The sequence below is a fragment of the Artemia franciscana genome, chromosome 13 (genome assembly GCF_032884065.1).
Source record: "Artemia franciscana chromosome 13, ASM3288406v1, whole genome shotgun sequence".
NCBI classification, from domain to species: Eukaryota; Metazoa; Arthropoda; class Branchiopoda; order Anostraca; family Artemiidae; genus Artemia; species Artemia franciscana.
In genome coordinates this window covers 26,440,172-26,463,598 of record NC_088875.1, presented here as the reverse complement: position 1 = coordinate 26,463,598, position 23,427 = coordinate 26,440,172, and the positions used below count along the sequence as shown (strand labels likewise).

At 33.2% G+C, this 23,427-nt stretch overlaps 1 protein-coding gene across 1 annotated transcript in view; it reads right to left on the bottom strand.

The window, feature by feature from the left end:
• Nucleotides 1–3,690: 3,690 nt before the first annotated feature.
• LOC136034726 (uncharacterized) overlaps nucleotides 3,691–23,427 on the bottom strand; it is a 138,087-nt gene continuing 118,350 nt past the window's right edge. The window contains exons 11-13 of the mRNA XM_065716092.1: nucleotides 17,437–17,617; nucleotides 10,870–11,031; nucleotides 3,691–6,344 (exon numbers count right to left, since the gene is read on the bottom strand). Of these exons, the coding sequence (XP_065572164.1) occupies nucleotides 6,056–6,344; nucleotides 10,870–11,031; nucleotides 17,437–17,617 (632 nt within the window). The 3' untranslated portion in view covers nucleotides 3,691–6,055. The remainder of the gene's footprint in view (nucleotides 6,345–10,869; nucleotides 11,032–17,436; nucleotides 17,618–23,427) is intronic.

Genomic DNA, 23,427 nt, shown 5'->3' with positions numbered 1-23,427 from the left:
TGAAAGTAAGGAGTAGCACCAAAAGAGATTATTACGCATATCAGGGGCTCTTCTCCTCCTAAATACCTCGCTCTTTATGCTAAAGTATCTTTTGTAATTTCAGCTATTTATTCTACGGCCTTTCTGATTCAGGGGTCATTCTTAAAGAATTGGGAAAAAACTTAAGCTATAGTGTAAAGAGGGAGGTATTACCGAGGGGACAAAACCCCTCATATACATAATGAAAATATAAGAATATAAAAGTTTGTTACGTAAGTTAATTCTTAAGTTACGTATATTTTTTACTAATAAAGGTTCGTTAAAAATTAAAAGTTCTAGTTGCCTTTTTAAGTAACCGAAAAATTTAAGGGCAACTAGGCCTCCTTCCCCACCCCTCATTTCTCAAAATCGTCTGATCAAAACTAATAAAAAGCCATTTAGCCAAAAAAAAATTAATATGGAAATTTCCTTTTAATAATTTATTTGCGGAGAGCCAAAATCAAAAATGCATTAAATCAACAACGTTCAGAAATTAAATAAAAAAAACTAGTTTTTTTTTTAACTGAAAGTATGGAGCGACATTAAAACTTAAAACCAACAGAAATTACTCAGTGTATGAAAGGGACTGTTCCCTTCTCAACGCCCTGCTCTTTACGCTAAAATTTTTTATTGTTTAATAAAGTAGAATTGAGAGAAAGAGTCAAGCTTTAGCGAATAGAGCGGGACGTTGAGAAGAGAACAGCCCCTTTCATACACGGAGTAATTTCTGTTCGTTTTAAGTTTTAATGTCGCTCCTTACTTTCAGTTAAAAAAAAACTAGTTTTTTTATTTAAGCAGTTATAAAAGCAATTCATAAACGTTCCTAAGTAATCTAATGTCTATATAAGCGTTTTCAGAAACAAATATAGAATATGAAATTCCCAAAGGCTTTACACTAGGGTCTCTACTTTTCTCAGTGAATTCTTGGAAATAAAAAAATGGTGTCTAATTGCAATAACTTGTAATTGTACATATATTTGGTTTAAATGACTTACAACACTTAATTACTTATAAAGCTGTAAAAGCTTTAGATTACATATAATCGGTCTAAGTCACTCAAAAACGCTTTTGATTGCTTACAAATGCTTTAGATCTCTAATAAATGTTTTACGTCACTTATAAGTCCTTTACATCACCTTTAACCACTTTAAAACGCTTTAGAACAGCTATAAATGCTCTAGTGAATGATTTATGAGCGTTTGTATGTGAACTAAAGCGCTTATTAGTGCTCTCAGAAAGAAAAATACAACATTGGTTTCTCCAAGTTTTGATCTTAAGGCTTTTAACAATTATCTAATCTTTTTATAAGTGATCTTAAGTATTTAGAAATGATCGAAAACGTTTATACGTGATTTAAGTTTATCTACAAATAGCAAAAATTATTTTGTTTCCAAAACAAATATCGAGAAATGAGCCCAAAGAATGAATCTTAGGGAGCCCTATATTCAGTTTTTCTTTCTTGAAAACATTTATAAGTCTAAATCATTTACAAGTCATTTAATTCATTTACAAGTTTTCCAAAAGAACTATAATTTATCTAAAGTGTTAATAAGTGATATTAAGGGTTTAAAATTGCTTAAATCAATTCAAAGTGTTCACTAGTGATATAAAGTTCTTTTTTACGTGATCTAGATCGTTTATAAGGGATTGACAATTGTCTTACTTCATCATTATGCAATCAGATTCAAAAATTTCTATTATTTAAACACATATCAGGAAAATAAGTGGTTCTATGTTTGAGCCTTAGGGAACCATATATTTAAGGTTTTTTCTAAGAACACTTGTAATAGCTTAAGATCACTTATTTAGCGCCTAAAGATTTAAGTAATTTAATGCCAGCTTACATTACAAAGATACAAAAGGATAGATATCCTTTTGTTTTTGAAGCACATAAAAAGAAAAGCAGTGACTCTAGATTTGAACCTTAAGGAACAACATGCTCTATTTTGCTTTTCTCAAAACACTTTTAAACGCAATACATAATTTATAAACGTCAATAAAGTTTTTATAGCTCATTTTAAGCGTTAACAAGTTACCTGTAGTATTTATAAGTGATCTAAAAGCCCAATGATCCATCCTTAGGGATCCCTATATTCTATTTTTTTCTGATGACACTTATAAGCGCTTTAGATCACTTATAAACGCTTATAGTTTGCTCAGTAAAGTACTTGTAAGTTAATAGGTTTTATAAGTGATCCAAAGCCTTTATGAGCGGTTTATGTGTCTTATAAGTGTCTTATAATGCTTATGAATAATATAAGGCATGATCTAAAGTCGGTATTCATTGTTATCATGCAATTATCTACGAATTCTTTTATTTTCAAAACATATACCCAGAAGAGAAGTGGCCCTAGGAAAAAAACCTTGGGGAAACCCATTTTCTCTTTTTCTGTCTGAAAACACTTACTAACGCATTAGATCAGTTATACAAATTCATTGATCACTGAGAAAAAACGTTTATGTAAGATCTATAGCGTTTATAAGTGATTTAAAGCGCTTATAAGTGATCTGTTTTTTTTTCTGTAATGTAAAGAGTTTATAAGTAATTTAGTTCATAGGTAAACTAAATAGCTCATATGTGCTTAGCCTGCTAGGATTGGAAAAAAATTAAAATAAATTATAAAATGCACGCTAGCAATGCGTAAAACCATTTTTCTGCATTTTTTAAGATGAGTTCCTTTGGGCAAGAATTGGTGTCTTGTGGCACAAAATATCACTTGGCTGTGAAATGATCTCTTTTGTTACTTAAATCAGTCTATGCTAATTTATTACTTATTATAACTGACTTTAATATTCCTTAGGACTGGTTGAGAATCACAGCAGTCATGGCAGCATTCATTTCATTATTAGCTGACAATTTATGAATTAAGACGGATCTCCCCTTGACATTTTTGTCAAGACTTGATCCGAATATTGTAGGATTATTTTCAAGATGAGCAGCTGAAAACTTCAGGTACAGATCTACGCGCCATTCTTTCGGATGTCTTTTTTCAGCACTACAGTACTTTTGTTTTCTTTAAGCAATTTTTTTTTTGGGCACGTGTTTATACTTTCCTTGTCTATAGACTATCATTTACTATTGTCTGGGGTGGAGCTATCGCTGGACCTATTATTTAGATGATTTTTGAATTTAACATAATGAGTGCCAAGTTAATATCTTTCTTTGTATTTAGACCGTACTATAGCAAGTTTTCGAAATAGATCCATCTATTTGGATATAAGACAAGATTGAAATAATTATTTAGCGTCGGTTTCCAGTTAATCCTTCAAGGTAGCGAAACAATGAGGGAAAGAAGAAGTACTTGAATTTACTCGGTATTGTTTCCAAGGAGTTGCTTGTGGAACATCAACTATAGTTAACTTAAGCTCTCTTTCAGGCTATTCACCTTTCATAATGCAAGATATAAAGAGCTTAATAAATGCGAAAGAGGTTCTTTTGCTCAACCTGAATTTCACTAACTCTCTATGTAAATGTCTAAATGTTTTTTTGGAATGACGTCATAGAAAATATGTTTTGTCGAACATGTGTTTGTATTGAAGTTTTAAGGAAAATTCTAAGTTTTATGTAATTTTTCCATAGATTAGAAATACTATTTATGACTCTTAAAATATGACTGATTGCAAAGCTTCCTTTTTCAAAACAATTTCCTGTATTAATTGATTCAAACCAGATGGGAATCGAAATCATTTAATGACAATAAATCAGATCACAGGCTTGGATTCTTTAAGCAAAAGCTATCATATAGCAAGAACTAAAGTTATAACACAATCAATTGCAAACGGGAGGTGTTGAGAAGCATATACTTTCCATATTAAACGAACAACAAAGAAGAATTTACAATCAATAGGAAAAAGGTTGGATATGGCTATCTGACGTAGTAAAATAAGTTTTTTACAAAAACACAGGTCACAGAGCAAGAATATAAAACACATTTATAAAAAATCTAAAAAAAACTAATAGAACTTTAAATTTAATTGCATTAAGGAGAGAGACTATAAATTTAAAAATATTTAATTTCTTTAGATTTGAATTATTTTTGGAAATTTGTGACAGGTTCAAGTTTATGTCAGAATTGAAGGTAACAGAAAGATTTGGCAATGATAAAAAGTGTTTTCACTTAAATATCGTGCTTTGGTGTTCCAATGGAAAGGGTCATACGACAAAGCTGCACTCCGAGAAATTGTGTATTCTTTCTGAATATAGAAAGTATCAGAAAGTCTGTTTAATTTTAGCCGCTCAAGCTTAAGGATTAATGGATATGTTGTAAGTTTAGGTGGTACATAAATGTAGTTATTTCTCAGAGAAACAACAGATGTTAATAACAATGAAAGGAGACGAGACGAGACTTTAAAAGGAAGAACAAAGACCAAAATAAATATTAGCTATTCTCACAAATACATTTGAAACTAAATTGAAATGGTAATAGTTAACTTGTAAAAAACGCCACATTACAAAGAACTCAAGACAGAGTATTTCTTGTCAGTGAAACATAGATAATATTCAAATCTTCAAACTAAAAACATTAAATTATTTTAAAACACAAGAGTGTTAAAACTGCTTACTATCCCGATGGGGATTTAGATTAAATCAATAAAACAAGTTTTTTCGACTGAAAAAAAGAAGCAACATTAAAACTAAAAACGAACAGAAATTTCTTGTTAGTTTTACTGTTTCCTATTATTCTCAGTTAAAAAGATTATTACTTTCTTCTCCATGGGAAATCTCCTTACATCACTTGCTATTTATTTGTAAGTCATGGCAAATACAGCAACATATAAAAAGTGTATTTTCCTACACTAATGTATTTCTCCTACAAAAATATTTTACAAAAAGCGAACAGAAATTTTACTTTCTTTTTTATTACTTTCTTATCTTTTTTAAGAAAATCTTTAATTGAATCTTTAATCTTTTATCTTTTTTTTTAATCTTTTTTTTTACTTTCTTATACGTGTTGGGAAAAAACTTTGGAGAGGTGGTGAGAGCACACCTTTGCTTGGCCTTCTTGAGTTTCCTTAAGACGCTGAGCCTAAGCTATATCCAAGATTTTGTTTGGTGGGAGGATGGTAAACAGAAATTTGCAAAAGGGAATAAAAGTACGTTCGTATGTATTTTCGTTACTTACTTTTTCCACGAGTCAGAAAAAAGATTTTAAAGAGGGGGTCAGATTGGGTATCCTCTCTGGATATGGCCCTGGGTAGTGCAAGACTTTGAGCGCTATTGCATTTAGTGTCTTTCTTAACGCCAAAGGAAAATGGATCAAGATTTTTAACTATGTGATGGTGAAAACCCATATTGTAAGTAGTTTGGAATAAATCCATGGTAACCCATTACACTAGACTATGCAAGAACTTGTAAATAGTATTAATAAGGCTTATTGAAAACTGAGTAATACTTCTAGGAAAAAAAGATTTGGAAATTAAACATCAAAATTTAGAAAAACAAAAATGTATGTAGCGGAGCTTTTTTTATTATAAGAAACTATATGTTTTGCAACTAAGAATAAAACATAATTCATTAAGCAGTTTCAAAAAATATCATTTTGCCTTTTATACTTTGTATCTTTGAAATGAACGGAATAAATTAATAAAATATTTTAGAATAGTTTTTTCACTCCGACTCTTCTAAACTATCAGTGAAATGCAAGCAATCATGGTAGAAAGGGATAAACAATTTTGGAATAGAAAAAATAAATGAAACTTTGTAACCTGTAAGACAATAGTAGGATGTCCTAATGTAAGTATTCGAACTTGAAGATATAAATTTTGCCTGTATAAACATCCGATTATCAAGATTATATTTAAAATATAGTTCTCATTACCAGTATCCCCAGTTTACAAACCGAGTCTTTTCTTTTTACTAATGGAGACTTTATTAGCTTTGTTATATGTGCAAGTTTTGAGGCACCTTACAGCATAAATGAAGACCCGCACTCTATTCCAAAGAAAAAGAAAACTTAAAAATCAGATGACCGCTTTGACAGTATTTAGAAAACTTTAACAGCACAACACCAAATTCGACAGATATTAAATATAATGTTCACGATATGGGTGAAATTGAAGCTTTGTCAAACTGTCTTGAATCTTGATATGGATCAGAACAAAATGTTTGTAACTTGTTAATATAGGACTCAAAATATTGCACACCATTATCACCATTAAATGATTCAACACTAGGACGCATGTCTATTTTCCCAGTAGAATCACCTTCACTAAATTCATGTTTTTTTGAATGACTAGATTCCTCTACGGAGTAGATATGGTATGGGGTATAAAGTTTTTCAGACGATATGCTACCACTTCTATTTCTATCACGGGTCGAGTCAACCCTGTAAAAGAAATTGATTAATTATTATTTGGATGATAGAAGAGTTCTTTTTTTGTGGGTTGTCACGTCAGAGCTGTTGGAGCTATGTGGACACACAACAGTTGTAGTAAAGAATCATAGGCAGTGCAATAGCGTAGCTTAAGTATAGAGCAAAACGGCGTCAGCGTCTTATCATTAATTCATGAAATCCTGGTCGCTTCGTATGGAGGAAGTAGTCGTATGACCTTTGATGGTGGCTCATTCAATCGGAAAGCACAAAATCTGATGCCACTGTTAAGAGTCAAAAGAAAATAGAGGGTGACCAGCGCCTCTTCCAGGAAACTTATCTGCATTATCTAAGGAGCGGCTAACCGTTTTAGGTTGAAAGTCTCAGGCTAGGTCGAGGTTGATGTCAAACAATATAAAAAAAAACATGTTCTGTACCCAGGTAGATAAAAAAAAACGTATCTTTAGCATCTCAGGAAAAGCTAAGAGTCTTAAGTTTAAACTTTTATAGAGTATTTGGGAAGGGGTGTTAAAAAAAATCAAAGAGATTCTGTGTATCCAGATTGTCAAAATGGTGCATCTGCAATATCTCAAGAACGCTGAAACGCTTCAATCATTTAGGCTTCATTCAGCGATTTGACCTTCTTTAGGAGTCATAAGTATACTGACAGAGATATATAGTTTTTACCATTTAATAGGGGAAAGGTCAGTGGAACTTTCGTGAAATGTGATGAAAGGTTTTTCAAACTTGGAGATTGGCATATTTTATATTTATTTCAATGACAAACCCTTCGAAAAAATGTCATAGGTGAAAAAATATCATACGGTGAGGGTCTATAATTTTAGCTCGTAGTCTTCTTTCCTTCAGGAAAATATTTTGAGACTAAAAAAGCAATATTGCTAAGTTACAGCCCCTCTTGTTTCATAACAGACTTTAAGTATAATATAAAAGATTACATTCTTGTGCTTACCTGCAAAGAAGGAGGGAGGGGTAAGGGTCGAGTCAGCCCTTGCAATTATATTTATTTTAAAAAATCGCTTTAAAAATGTAAAAGAGACAACATTAGCTTTCCTCTGAGATATCAGTCGCCCCCTGCCAAAATATATTTGAACGAGTACAATTTTTAAGGAATAATAATCGTTCTCGAAGTATAACTATGCAAATATAAAAATTAATCGTAAATACATGGTAGAGATTGAGGGAGCTCGAAAAAACAAAATTACAATCAACTTCAAACTTAGGCTATATTCGTATGTCAATAGCTGTTTTTTTTTTAATTTGTTTTACCGGCAATGGGGCCTGATAAAAGGCCAGAAATCTTTTTGAAGATTCATCAAAAAATTGATTTTACGATCGGTTCTAAAACTTTTAAGAGATCCCAAATATTATTTTGGTAAGAAGGAAGTTTTAGGAGGGTTGAACATGTATCAAAATATATTAGTCTCTTATTGGTTTGAAACAAACACCCACGAGTTCATGGATCAAGGGAACCGCAATGTATATAGAAATGTCTTGGCCTCTTCTCTATTTTATTTTTCTTTTGTCCAAAATTACACCTGATGGTTAAATAATACAACTTTTAGTTGAACTGAACAATCGTGTCTGTTCCTTTTTAATTATGTTAATTGCACCACCCCTTATATACAGGGAACATTTTGTTCGTTTTATCTTTAATGTCACTCTCTACTTAAATTGGGACAAATAACTATTATTGGGACCATCGGCCCTGTTTATCAGAAAAATGCCCTTTTTGTAAACTTAATTTCAGTTTTCTTCAGTTTCGATATTTCAACCTAGCTCCTATTACAACCGGTCTGGAAAAAATCTGCTAATTAGCTAACGTCTGAAAAATATAGGCGACCGATGACTCATACTGGCATAAATTTAGAGTCTAAAATCTCAAAGAAAATTATGTACTTCAATTTTAAGGGGCCATTCATTGCCTTTGTTAAGAACTACGTGAATATCCGTGCACGACTTTTTTCCACGTGTTTTTTTTTAATTATGAGTTTATTTTTAGTTTGTTTGTTTTATAAATCTGATTTGAGAAGAAGCAAGCTTATCTTTTCTACTTTTGACTTGTTTTTACTATTCTAGAGTTGAGATAGGTTAATTGATTGAGTAGTTTGATTACTAGAAGAGTCTTGTAAAACTGGAGATGTTTGTCCTGGGAGAAATATTAATTTCAGACGATTTTTAAGCTTGATGACGATGGTCCTTGCAGTGACCTTGGACCAATTATAGTGGCGCATAAAAACCGCGGTAAGTCGTAAGGTAAGTGGCCATGGTAGCACTGTGCCACACATGCTGGCAACGCTGAACCATTAAAATTATTCTAATAATTTTAATTTGTTAATGTGATTTAATTTTTTTTTTATAGAAATTCACCTCCAGTATCATAACTTTGTATATCTTAAAATGTCTCATGGAAAAAATTATTTAGATATCCACTCTGAGATTGTATTTTGCCACCGTTGGACTAAAAAGCAAAGATGCAAACTTCGCTACCCTCCCCCATCCTCTGTCTGTCTGTCTGGAGGCATAAGTCTAAAAGCCAAGCAGTCTAAATTTCTGTTCAAATTAGCCTTTACACATAACCCCAATTTCTGTAACATTCACAATTTTACAATTAACTCATATCTCTCACAAAAGTCAATCAGTTAATACCTAGAATTTGCATTTTTTTACACTTGCATAAAAAAGAAAGGTCTTTTAAATCATAAAACTATTTCAAGAAAAATTCTTTGCAACCTAATGTCTAACAAAGAATAACACTGCCATCTTTCTAATGCGCTTCACTAATAAATTCTTCAATCGAAATCGGTCATTCGTAAAATTCAGAATTGTTTCCTCAAATTGTATTTATAAATGTCCGAAATACTCTTATCAGAGTATACATGCGCTCCTGATTTCAACAAAACCCAACAAACTTAACTTTTCTTCGACATTTTATTTAACGATATCTTTATATAAAATTAGCAACTCTTTTTATCCATTGGCTCTGAACAAATCGTGCTACCTTTGGAGACACATAGTTTTATATTCAAGTCTGCCTGATATCTGTAATAATTCATCATGATGGGTCCTTGGGAGCAAAGAGGACAGGGCAATGGTTCTAGTTGTACCTTCTATCGCTTTCTACTCTTAAAAATAGCACTAGAACTTCCCTAATTTTATTCAAAAGAGAGTCTGTTCGTAATTCTATTGACCAATGGATGGATATAGTCAAATCTGGTAAAAACAAAGACGAATAACATTTGGTTTTGACTTTTGTATCTTACTTTAAGCCCTTAACCCAAACAAAAACTAATTTTAGAATTAAAGTGAAAAGCGAAGGGGTTTTGTGGCTTAAAGTATTTGATGGTGCAACTTTCATCAAGATCAGACAATTTCTAGTGAGTGTTGTCTTGCTATTTTTAAACAAATTTACTAGCATAAATAGCTTTTCATCGATATCTTTAACTGAAAGAAATTTTTCATATTTAGAATCAGCATTGATGCAGTTTCGTTCAATGTCTATAATGTTCCAAAACTTGGAAGTTCGAAATTCAGGTTATAGTTGGTACAGGTCCCTAGTCACTTGAAGTTAACTATCATGAACTGTGTAACGACTAAATATGTATGATGTATTATATGGTGCTTAATTTTGACTTGAAGTAGCATTGCTAAAATATTTCCCGAGATTTCAATCTTCTGAAGACATTTTAGGGTTTTAGATGTTTTAAATATGCAAACCTACCCAGCCTAATTGTAGCCTACTTAGAAGTTTGCTCTGGTTAGTTTTAACCATAGTTTGGGTTTGTTTAACTTATAGCGACGGAGGAAACATTTCACTTTCATTAAGAGAAATGAAATGAATTGATAATAGTGACTTTACACTTTACAGTCAGATAATTGGTGCCAGAAAAATGATAAAGGAGTGTAAGCAGTCATTGGAATTAAATAAATTTTTAAAAGATGTGCAATTTCAGGGGACCCTTTTAATGACTGAAACAAATCCTAAGTGAAAAAGAAATAATTAGTTCCGAGAAAAGATCAAAACGACAATGTTGTGGAAGCTTTAAATGTATAGTTTAATATACAATTTTTAGATACTTTTTATTAACTTTATTTTTGACCTAGCTTGTCTGGCCCATCCATATATTCTCATCAAAATTTTGTTCATCCCAATCAAGAAATCTTTGTTTCCTAAATCCTAAATGAAACTAACGCAAGAGTAAAGAAAAACGTAGGTCATTAGTTGGTTCAGAGACAAAAACTAAAGTAAGTAAATTTAATATATTACTCTACTTCATCTTGCACTGTAGGCCATTTGATTAGAAGAAAACATTATGGGGTTATTTGTGTAGAAAAATCATGACTGTCTAATTTTGAAACTCAAGTCAACCCAGTCACGAAAAAGTTAACAAACAATTCTTTCCCAGTGTAAAGCTTACAAATCGTATTTAAATGCGTTTTTCCAAGGTCATTCTAAATTATTCTGGCCAAAATTTGACGGCCCTGATAAGAAATATAGGCAATAAAATGTAAAAAAAAGTACCTTAAAGGATCCCTTCCTTCTTGCATTTTTGAGTGCGGACGTGAAACTTTAGGACAATTTGGTATTATTTTTAGAGTTTGATATACAGTTGTTCCAGAGCTTCTATCACACCTCGGAGACTGGACCTCTGCATCACTAGTATTGACAGAATGGCCATCGTAACTTAAAAAAAAAATATAGTTTCAAACTTATTTTAAATTAAATACAGTAAGCTATGTCTTATGTTATAATTATTAAGACTAAATTGCCCAACCATGCTGATGAAAAACTACAATGCAAACAACATTCAAGAAACAATAATATTTAGAATACATAAATTTTCCTTATTGTTTCTTACTTTTTTAATATTGTAATTTTGCTTTTTCTCTATTCTTCATTTAATTTGTTATCATTATTCATAATTTTTCATTTTTTATTTAATATTATTTCTTCGTCTTGTTTTTTTCTTACTCTCCTTTTTTTAATTTGATTTCATCTCAAAAAAGTGTACGAAAAAAATGAATTAGATAAATATGCCTTACAATATCAGTTACGTCTAAGTTCTAGAAGAAAATTCCTTCAGATGGAAGTTCATTTTATTTTCAGTAGAATAGAAATGATAATAGAAGAGTCCCTGAATTTTACACTGGTGAATTTTTAACTATACAAGCTGTGTTTTATTACTTTGTCTCAAAACTTTAAGTCTGATACAATTTGTATTTTTATTTCTAAAAGTATAACATGTAAATACTTTGACTACGTTACTTTGCCTCAAGACATAACACCTTCTAATAAAAAGAGTTTATAGTGAGCCATTGTTAAAGGTTAATTATCTAACTTTTTCTTTCTTTTATAGATTCTTTACGTAACTTAAAAGAGATGTAAGCATTAAACTTAAGGTATACCAATCTTTTAGCTTATAATCTATTTTACCTTGGTAAACTATACTAAAGTATCGAATAAAAGCAATGGTGAAATGAGTATCTTAAATAGAACAGCACGTGCAAAATCGACCCACAAGATAATGTCTTTTATTTTTTGGGAGGGAGGGACTATCGATTCAGTCCTTCCCCACCCATTCCAGAGGCTGGGGTTGAATCTCCCCCCACGCTTAATTTATCTGAAAAGTCTTTCATGGACAATTTTGACTTATAAACGCATTATGGACAATAAGTACATTTTTGAGATTTTAGGTATCCACCCTCTCCCATAGAAAAGTTTCTATGATACTTTCCAAATGTCTGTTATATAACTATGCAATGCAATACCCTTTATCCATAAACATAATATAATAAACAGTCAATGATAAGAGCCCATTTTGTGGACTGTATAAATATTCCTAGGGGAAAAAGCACCACGATTTTGCAGTTTGTCGTCTGAAACTAGAAGAGTACATAATTATCTTGTTGATACCTTTGCGTCAATTGAATACCTCAGAATTATCGTTAAAGATATTTTTGGCCAACATTGTTTTTTTACGGCAAGGAAATGGTATAAGTCGGCAGTTTACTTTGGAAAAATCTCTTTTGTGGCGTAAAAAGGGCACTGGAGATTTCTACTTCAAATTGAATGATTCCTATCTCAGTATTCTAAAGCCACTGATTAGATTCGATGCTCCTGTAAGGAAAACCCTGATCCGTTAAAATCTTTTTCAGGGAATATACAAAATTATCCCAGTTTTACAGCTCTTGAAACCATAGCTCTAGTTTTTTTCAGACTTCTTGAATTTTCGCCTATATTTTCCATCAAGATACTGGTCCTTTTTGGGATTCCTCTTTCTACAAAATTACGCAAACTCTGTAATGTTAGTGAGTTCTCATTGGTAAGAGCTGTTCTTTATCCTGTATTATACGCAATTTCAACTGAAAGTGAAGAGCAACATTAATATTAAAAATAAGTAGAAATTATTCCGTATATGATTCCGTATATTTGTCCCCCCCCCCTCAAAACCTCGATCTTCACGCTGAAGTATTTTATAACTTTGAAAAAAGCTTCTTATTCTAATTAAGCGACCTTTGGATTTCATGAGTCATTTGGAATTTGGACAAAAAGATGAGCTTTAGCGTAAGGAGTGAGATATTTAGGAAATCCAACCACCTTCATATACAGAATAATTTATGATCCTTTTAAATGTGAATGTTGCTCCTTACCTTCAGTTGAAAAAACTTCTTCTCTTATCCAATTTCTGATCATTTTTCCAATAATTTCAGGAAATCCAGCTTCCTTCCGTGGAAGATTCCCTCCTCCCACAGAAAATTCCCCAAGGTAAAATTCTCCCTAAGTAAAATAAGACCCCCTCCACCCAGAAAATTCCTCCCGGACAATTACATCCTCGCTCTAAATCCCCCGGGATTTAGCGGACCCAATAACAAACACTATAATCAAACAACGAGTTAATTTCGTAACTGACTGCCCTTTCCCCTGAAAAATTCTCTTTAGTGTACTTTCATTTGAAAGACTTTAATTTCTGAATTTTCAATAATGTCGGATATCCCCGTCCGTGGAATTTTTTTCTGGATATCAAACCACCCCCAGTGGAAAGCTGCTCCTGTGGAAAAATCTCCCTCGGTGAAATTTCTCCTGGAAAGCTCATCTTGGGAAAATTTTCTCCCATAAAAATTGTTTACCATATTAAATCGCTCAGGCTAAAAGTTCTCCCATCCCCCCTCAAAAAATATCTGTACGCTTCCCGATTTTAAATGCTATACTTAACAATGGCTACATTTTGTAACTTAAAGCCCTTTTCCCAGAGGCTATGGGGGGGCATGTTATCTCCGAAGGCGTTATTAGACCTTTCAACTATACCGAAAACTGGCTATCTAAAAAATTTGATCGGACCAATTTAGGGAAAAACATCCAGAAGGGGGGCTAGTCACCCTCCAATTCTATTGGCTACTTGAAAAGGGAACTATAACTTTTATTTCCGACCAAATCAGCCCTCTCCCGATCTACGATCACTGGCTCGAAACGATCACTCCAGGGAAAAAAGCAAATAAACACGCATCCGTGACCTTTCTTCTGGTCAAAAAAAAAAAAAAAAATGCAAAATTCCACATTTTTGTATATGGGAACTTGAAACTCTACAATACGGAACTCTAATATGTCAAATCTGATGGTAGGATTTTCATTAAGATCTATTAACGTTTATGGGTGTTTCCCTCCCGTTTCAAATAGTCGAACAAATTTTCTCAGGCTCGTAACTTTTGATAGTTAACATTAACTTTAATAAACTTTGTATATTCTGAGTCAGCATAAAAATTAAATTCTTTTGATGTATCACTTGTTGTCAAAATTGTGTTTTATAGGTTTTGGTTATTATTGGAACACGTCGCTCCTTACTTACAACTCGTTACTACGAACTGTTTGATTAGATTAAGAAAAAAAATCCAGTTTTTTTAATGAAAGTAAAGAGCGATGATAAAACTTAAAATGGAAAAACTTAAAAAAACCTTAAACTTAAAAAAAATACTCGGAGTATCAGGGGCACTGCCCCTTCCTCAGCGCCCAATTTTTTCCTAAAGTTTTGTGAGCAATCCTTGTATATGAACATCCATTTTTAAAGAATTGGGACAAAATTTCACCCTTTAACGTAAGGAGTGAGTGGTTGAGGAGGGAGAGTAAACCTGCTATTCGGAAGAATTTCTGTTCATTTGAACTTTCAATGTCACTATATACTTTGATTTGAGAAAAATTATTTTTCATTTAATTCCTGTTCATTTTTCATAGTAGTGGCACCGATTTACGAAAGATTTTTTTTTTATATTTTTGAATGGAGATACAAAAAAACGAACACAGTTAAGCAAGTATACATAAAACAACAGATAGTGACGATTTTATTGCTGGAAGAAATTGTCAACTAATCCAGAGGTTTCTTTACCTCCTCATTTTTGACGGCCATGATTATAAGATCAATAATTCTGTCATTTCCCATCGTCAATTGCAGTTAACTCGTCACGCGCCCTAATGCTGACAAGAATTGTTCATTGGTGGTAGTGGCAAAGTGGCAACTAGCTTTATTGGTTTTAGCACTATAAAATAGGCAGTTGGGGAGGGGGGATGAAATTTAATAATTTGGTAAGATTCATTTTTGAATGAATTGCAAAAGACAGTGGTATTCTATGGCTTAGTCGTCAGTACCGAAAATCTCCTGATCCTTTCATTTTTCGAAAATTTGAAAAAATCAGAGCTTCAGGGGTTGAAGGCAGATAAAGTGTTGAGCAGAGGCATATCTAATTGGCATGCTATCCTGCTCAATCCATCGTGCTCAAAAAACGATAAATTACCTCAAAGTGTACAAGTTTGCCAAAGTCTGATTGGACTGGTCGACGGATTTTGCGTTAACCGGCTGTTGACTTTGAAAGAAAGTCTTTGAGACCTATGGAAATGACTTTACTTCTCTTGCCTCGAGCATTAGTTTTGGATAGCGAAGATGCTGAATATCATGTATAGTCGAGAATTGTGTATGTTTTTGCTCAATTTATTCGTTATTACTTCTCAGCTTTCTGAGCAAACTTTCTGATTGAAGTGGCTGTGAAACAGCTTACTATTACTGACAATTTTGCCATTATGTATAAAGTTAAAACAAAGGAGGCCGAGTTGATTTTAACAAATAGCCCATTGGCATCACACGGTGCCTCATCATCGATCTATCAGAGACCATGGAGAGCACAGTAACAATACAATCAGATCCAGTCATTACCATGGGCTGCATAAAACCAGTGAACCTGAACGATTCTCTCAAGCTCCAAAAGTTTTTGCCCACTAATAAAGAGATTCCACAAATAGCTCGTGTTGAGCGCAGTTGCATGATACAAACACACAAAATCTTTGCACCACAGAGAAAATTTCCGAGTTTTTCCTGATGTTTCATAGGCAGTAACTCAGAATCAAATTTAATCTGTATGACAGTGCACACGATCTGCTCAGGCACCTTCTCCCTAAGCTTTGCTTGAACTCCGTTAAATTCCCTACTCATAGCGGATGAGCTGTCACAATATTGGGGCATATACAACTTCAAATCTATGTCAATGATTTGAAAAATTGTGTGTATATGGCGCAAATTCACCCACTTCTGTTTGGTATGATCTTAAATTGGGATGTTACATACGTATTTTTTGCTAATTCTTCACAAAAGACTGTTTCAAAGCCAAAGCACGGCTCGAGATTTTAGTGGGCACAATCAAGTCTATCCAGGGGGGTATTGGGTTTGCCCCCCCGCCAAAAAAAAATTGTCAAACTCGTAGAAAATCAACAGAAATCCATATAAACAAACACTTGAGGCACTTTTTAAATTTGTGCGTACTCCCCCCCCCCCCTTACTTAAAATTCTAAAAATTTTCAACCTCTCAAAATTATAAATATTTTCCCGAAAAAAAGCTTATATAAAAATTAATACTTAGGCACTTCAATAAGTGTTGATCAGCTACAGAAACTTTGGTTCGCTTTATTCAGGGGCTGATTTTCTGGACGTGGGCCTACTTTCTGATGTTGCTACTAAGAAAGGAGCAAAGGGAAACCTCAAATTTTTTTTAGCGGTTAAGAACTATCTAAGTTTAGGATAAATACGTAATGTCATTCCTCTACCTGAGCCTGAAACAGAGAGAATAAATCACATACTAAACCAAAATATCAAACAATTCGGTTTGTAAAGGTAGATGACAGCACTCACGTCTGTGAGAAAATGCCTCCTTTTGGATATGTAAATTCGTTTTTATTGATCCGAATAAGTATTTTAGTGACGGGATCAGAGAATTGTTGCACATTCGTACGTCAGATAGTCTTCTCTAACATATATAGTAACACTCTATCACATTGTAGGTCTTGTCTAAAGACGAATGAAAACCATCCTTATGACATTAACCAAGAATTACCTGCATATTTCCAAATTTTATATTATATTCATGAATTCAGCAAGAAGCTCATACCTCTCGTGAAAACTACATAGGTTCCCTTGCCACTTTCTAATAATAAACTTAAATCTAAGAACTTAAATCTTAAATCTTAGAATTGTCGCTTGAAATTACTCTGGGCCTCAGTTCTAGTTAGTGTTATAAAGAAGAAAAATCGATTTTACTCTCCTCCCCCTTTTTTTTTTTTTTTAATGAAGAGAGTATTATAACTTCGATTCTCTTCTCGAAAGAAAGAATTCTATGACAATTCTTTTATACAACTGCCCCCCTGGAAAAATGGAAAATGTCAGTGAAAAAAATAAGTAAACATTCATCCATGATCAACCTTGTCCGGAAAGATTCAACATTACGTGTCTCTATTAAATAAGAACCTAAAGCTTCTCGGAATGCTGAATGCATGGTATAATATTGGTCCTCAGATTCTCTTTATCGGGCCATTCCCACTCTTTCCTAAAGTTGTGTGACTTTTCTTATGGTAATAATTTTAATAATTAGCTTAAAAGTTAGTGAATCTTAATATTTGGAATCCCCACAAAAATTAAAGTATTTTGGTGCGTCTGTTCTTGTCAAATTTAGTTTTTGGAGTTTTCATTACTTTTGGCAGGGTCATTCTTTACTTACAGTTCGTTACCATGAACTGTTTGACAATATAGCTTCTTCTTTTATGAGGAGTACCTACTTCTCCTTAGGAAGCGAATCTGAAGATCCAGTTGTTGATGATACTGTGTAGCAAGAGCTTGGTGTTGAATTGGGATATGAAGAACTGGAATTACCTCCATAAATGGAGCTATGAGAATATGTTGGCTGGTCCGAATGGTTCCCAAATTCATTGTATAGTCTTTCGCCAAATGAGTTGTAACCTAAAACGAGAAATTTTGTGATTAACACTTTGTGCTTTCAAAAATACTTATTACTTATTAAGTTCATTAAAGAAACGGCGGGGAAAAATAAAAAAGAGACTCATTGGTGGTTTTCATTTTGATGTGCTAATTACCTGATAGAAAAATATCTAGAATATTTTGGTGTCTACAACGGTAATGTGATTAATGTGCTTAACAAAAACGTTTTTAGTATTAAAAGTAATAAACGTGTCTTTCTAGAAACCTTAGAATAAATGTTAGGTAGACGTTAGGTAGAACTGGTAAATGTTAAAGAGATATCTAAACATTTTGTTTTTAATATATTAATCTTCATAAAGGTATCAATCAACTTTATCAATAAACATAAAAACGACGCAATAAAAATCACTACAGAAATTGAAAAAATACGAAATCCCAAAAGTACCTGGATTTATATTTATGCTTAAATTATGTGGTTAATAAACTACCAAACGAATGTGTAAATAAATAAACACATGAATATAGAAAAAAATTGACCGGCATTAGCAAAGAGATATGTAGGTGGATTTTAGTAAGTGTTCATTACAAAAAGTCGCAGTTACCACCTGGAATAGTAAACATTCCAAAAGTTTGGACCAGATATACATTCGTATTAGGAAACCATTTCAAGAAGGGTGATGAGCTCATCTGTGAAAACTAGAGGGGTGTCAACTTAACATTACCTAGTAAAATAGGTAATTTCTAGGTAATTTCAACTCAATTACCTAGTAAAACACTAGCTTTAGTCGCACTACAACGCCTAAGAACAGCCTTAAATTCATAGCTTAGGGAAAAACAACAAGGATTAAGACCCGTTAGGTCTTTCTGTAACCTAACTTTCATTCTCACATTGATAGTGAAAGAGTCCTGAAAATATAATAAAAGTTAAAGCTGCTTGTCATTGATTTTGAAAAGGTGTTCATTGTTTTAACCAAGATACCTAACAGATATTTTAAAAATTATGGAGTACCTGATAAACTTATTAAAAAGACACTTTATGAAAATAATCAATACTTTATATTCACACAAAATTGGGACGCGTGCTTCCCCAAGATAACATCAGACCTAAGCAAGGATGTGTCCAATCTCTGTTCCTGATTTTTATTGTAATGAAATATATTCTGTGGCAGTCAGTCTTCAGTGTTTAGAGTGAAGACTTACAAATGACAGATCTCTGGTCTGTAATTGGCTTGGGATATTGCTCTTCTTGAGAAGGTAAAATAGTGACTAAAGCTGCTAGCCAGCACCATAGAAGACACGGTTGAGAAAGAAAGACTTGTGACGAATCTCAGTAACACAAAGATCATGGGCACATTTGACCTTCTGCTGGTACTAAAATACAAAGATAAAGTAACTCAGCGGGTCAAAGACTATAAGTATCTAGGACTTGGACTAAATATGGCGGTGAAAAAGCCAACAAAATCAAGAAGAGAATTTGACAGATGACATCAGGTTTTAAAAAGTTGAAATCCATTTGGCACAGGAAAATGTTCCTTGTGCTTGAGGCTCCATCTCCTGAATATTAATGTGATAGCAATAGCTCTTGGAAAAAAAACATCCAGCAGGAAGGAAGTGTCCTAGCCTTTGAAAATGTGTGCCGTAAAAGAATCCTGAACACATTACGACACGAAAAGGTCGCCAGCATAGATTTTTGTCAGGAAACCCCTCAATAATTAGTTACTGAACTTTTGAAGCGTAAGAGATAGATATTGGTCACGTCCTACGTATGCCTGAGAACGACTCCCAAATACAGCATCCGACTTACGCCTTGGGAGGAGCGCAAAATGGCCAAATGAGACACCATCTACGACAGAAGTGAGAGTAGGATGTCATGGACACAGGTTAGCTCCAATATGTCTGGTAAGGGTTTGTAATAGCTCTGTACATCATTTCAGGCCTTAGAGGATTTCAAAAATAAATAGAAGGTAGCCACCCCCCCAGTGTACTTTTTACCCAACCAACATCTGTAACTTCGCATGGCAGTAAACCAAAATTTACAGATATTCATTTTTGGAATGGTAAGAAGGTCCATTAATTATGCCTCCGGAGACAATAAGACTCGTGGAACCTTAGGGGAGAGGCTTCCAAATTATTCAAACTACTAATCGTTTACAGATGGCTTTTATTGTAGAAAAGGAGGTGAAGTTAAGTTGACTTGAAACTTGAAGGGATCACTCGTATGGCCAAGAAAGCCACGCGTTTTTATATGGAGGGCGAGTGATGGCACAAGTTACGGGTAATGGGGGCATTTTCGCTTTTGATTTCCCCATCTCTATACTTTCGAAAACACTTTTTGATATTTCCGTTGAAAAGTATCTATCTCTTGGAATTTTTATTGACAAAAATTGAAAAAATAACGCACCCCTTATATTTTCACAATTAAATTTTGCCACCTTCTCTTCAATTTTTTCAAATAAGCGTCATTGAGGGCAAGAGTTTCATGGGGTCCAAAAAAATGTGTCAAAAGCTGTCTTTCCCAATCGTAGAGCATGGTGGTTCCCTGCCCTCCTCTCAAATGGGACCCGAAAATGGACGAAAAAACTGTTTTGGAAGTCAGCCAAAGGTAGTCAATGTAAAATATAAGGCATTTATCGTATATGTAAAATATAGGTATAAAGGAGGTAAAATGCAAAAATGGCTCCAAAAATTAGCTTTCGTTCAGTTAAAGTATAAAAAAACTTATTTATTTATTTATTTTATTCAAAACAGGAGAAAGCCATAGGATTGTCACAATATTAAAGAGCGATTTATACAAAACTAAAGAACGATGTAAAACCCAAACAAGAATAATCTCTCTGCCTAAGGGACTAAGAGTTGAAACGACTAAAAGCTGCCATCAGCTCAGATTGCTTAAATGTTTTAATTGTTATACTTGAAGGTCCATAGGATACGAGAAAAACAGTTTACTAGTAATCACAAACATTTTATTAGCCTATTGATTTTCTAGATTTCGACCACTTTTAATATTGTCGATCTGATTTTCAAAAAAGCTCAATATTGTTAGCCATATGTCTATCGAAAAGACTAAGTCACAAAGGAAACGGGAAATACTGTTTGGACAGACCAAACAACTTGGCTATCAGCGAAACACTAGTTTGATTACAGCTAGTTTACTACTTGAGCAGGTCTGCTATACTAGGATTAATAAATATCCCATAAATGTAAAAAAAAATAGAGCATCTTGAACTATTTCACAAAAATATTGAAGCTAAAATTATCAGCACAAAGTTGTTGTTGTTGTTTGGGGTTTGACGCGTTCGACCAATAGGTCATATCCGTTCATATCACTCAGTTATTCTGTGCCTTCTATAGTCACTAGCGTTCTTGGGTGTCACTTCAGTCAGCATTCACTGAACCAGAACAGTTCTTAGCTCAGCAGCACAAAGTTCTTAGCTCTCATAAAAAACTATTAATTCTTCAGTTTGCTTTCCTCAATTATCTGACGTTCAAACTAGGAAATGTGTTATTTTTTTTTGCTGATATTTAAAAAAACATTCAAATTTATTGAAGACAACCAGCAGAGATTCGCTTCATTGATTTACTACTAGTTACTAGCTTCATTTTTAAGACACTCTTTAACTGTTAAAAATCCGACATCCACGTTTATATTTATTCAACTTAATAGGAAAGTTTAGTTGAATAAGACTTTCCATTCGATTAATCCTTAATGAACCTACATTTCCATGGGAGCCAGAAGAGAAAATTTGTAAGAAAAACAGGATGGACAAAAAGGAAGGCCTCCTTAGCATTAATAAGGTATTCCTTTAGTCAAGAAGGAATTAAGGAGTGTAGAGTGAAATTATTTGCTTCTTCGTTGGAATATCTCAAAATTTTTCAATTTATGTGGTAAAATTTAAATCACACAAATTCAAAAACTTCGAAACGACCAGGGCAGTAATCACAAAAACTTTGCAATTCATGCCATTGAGCCTATTCATATTCCTTTACATGCAGGCATATGCTTCACACTTTTATGTTAATTAAATAAAAAAGGAGGTTTTTTCAACTGAAAGTAAGGAGCAACATTGAAACTTAAGATGAACAGAAATTATTGCGTATATGAGGGGGCTCACCTCCTCGATACCTCACTCTTTACCCTAATGTCCGAATTTTGTTCCTATTCTTTCAGAATGACTCCTAAATCATGAAGACCGCTTAATTAGAATAAACAGCTCTTTTGAAAGAACTGAAAAGCTTTAGCTTAGAGTGAGTTATTGACGAGGGGGTGACCCCCCTCGTATACGAAATATTTTCTGTTTGTTTTAAGTTTCAATGCTTCTTCTTACTTTCATTTGAAAAACCTTGTTTTTTTTTAAATTTAATTTCTGATCGTTGTTTAAATAATGTTGGAAAATCCGGCTCCCTTCTTATGGAAAATTCCCTTCCCCCATGAAAATTTCCTCCATTGAAAGATCCTCCCACAGGGGGTTAAGTCATCCTCAAAGATGTAGCTATTAGATTTTTCGGCAATGTTGAACAAAATGGCTATCTTAAAATTTTGATCGGGTGACTTTGGGAAATGAATGAGCGTGGGAGGAGACCTAGTTGCCCTCCAATTCTTAGTCACCTAAAAAACGCACTAGAACTTTTAATTTCTGCTTGAATGATTCCTCTTCCGATATTCTAGGACCACTTGGTCGATAGGACCCTGGAAGAAAAAAAACAACAACAAATAAACACACATCCATGATCCATCTTCTGGCCAAAAATTCTAAATTCCACATTTTTCCAGATAGGAGTTTGAAACCCGTATAGTAGGGTTCTCTGATAAACGGAACCTGACGGTGTGATTTTAATTAAGATTATATGACTTTTAGGAGGTGCTTCCCCCCTTTTTTTGAAAATAAAGGAAATGTTCTCAGGCTCGTAATCTTTGATGGATAAAACTAACATGAATTTGCAGCACAAGTCCTTAGGGCTTTCTTTTTGATGCAATATTTTATTAGTAGTGTCATTTTTATTCATGTTTATATCGTGGATAAAATAAAACCTACCTATCTACCTACTAGCCTACCTGATGAAACTTATATATTTAAAATCAGCATAAAAATTTATTTCCTGATATATTTATTGTTATTAAAATTCTGTTTTTTCGAGTTTTGGTTACTATTGGGCCGCGTCGCTCCTTACTTATAGTTTGTTACCACGAACTGTTTGATATTCATAGATAAAGGGGTGTTAGATGCAAGATAGTAAATTTAAGATAGCACTATCTAAGTTTCTCATGATTGCGCTGAAAGACTTGATACATAAAGTGGACCCATGACAACCCCTACGGCAAAAATGTCCCATCTATCAAGACATATCCTTATTAATTGTATGCCTATAAAATAAAATATTCCCATATCCTATGCAATATGCGAATTATATTTCATTCTTTTGAATGTAGAAATGCAGGTTTCAATATGGTTGATTATTTTTCATTTTCTTACGTCTGGCTTCGTCTATTTTATAAAAATATCTGTTTATGTAGTGTAATTTACTTCTTCAATTTACATAGCACGGTGCTTTGTATCATTCTCGTTGTAAAAATTACAGTTACCAATAGACTTGTCCTTCAATAAATTTTGAAACGAAGTCAGTAGAATGAAAAGAAAGAAAGACAGGAAAAATGTAAACATCACTACTTTGTAATTTTTTTCATGTAAGAAAAGATAGAAAAAAGCAACTACTGAAACTAAATATCGGGTATAAGGGCGCTTAAATAAAGCAGACTCGGAAATAAGATAAAAATGGTAATTGAAAAATTTACTGCAAAACGATGTAAGTCCCATTAACATAACAGATGAAAA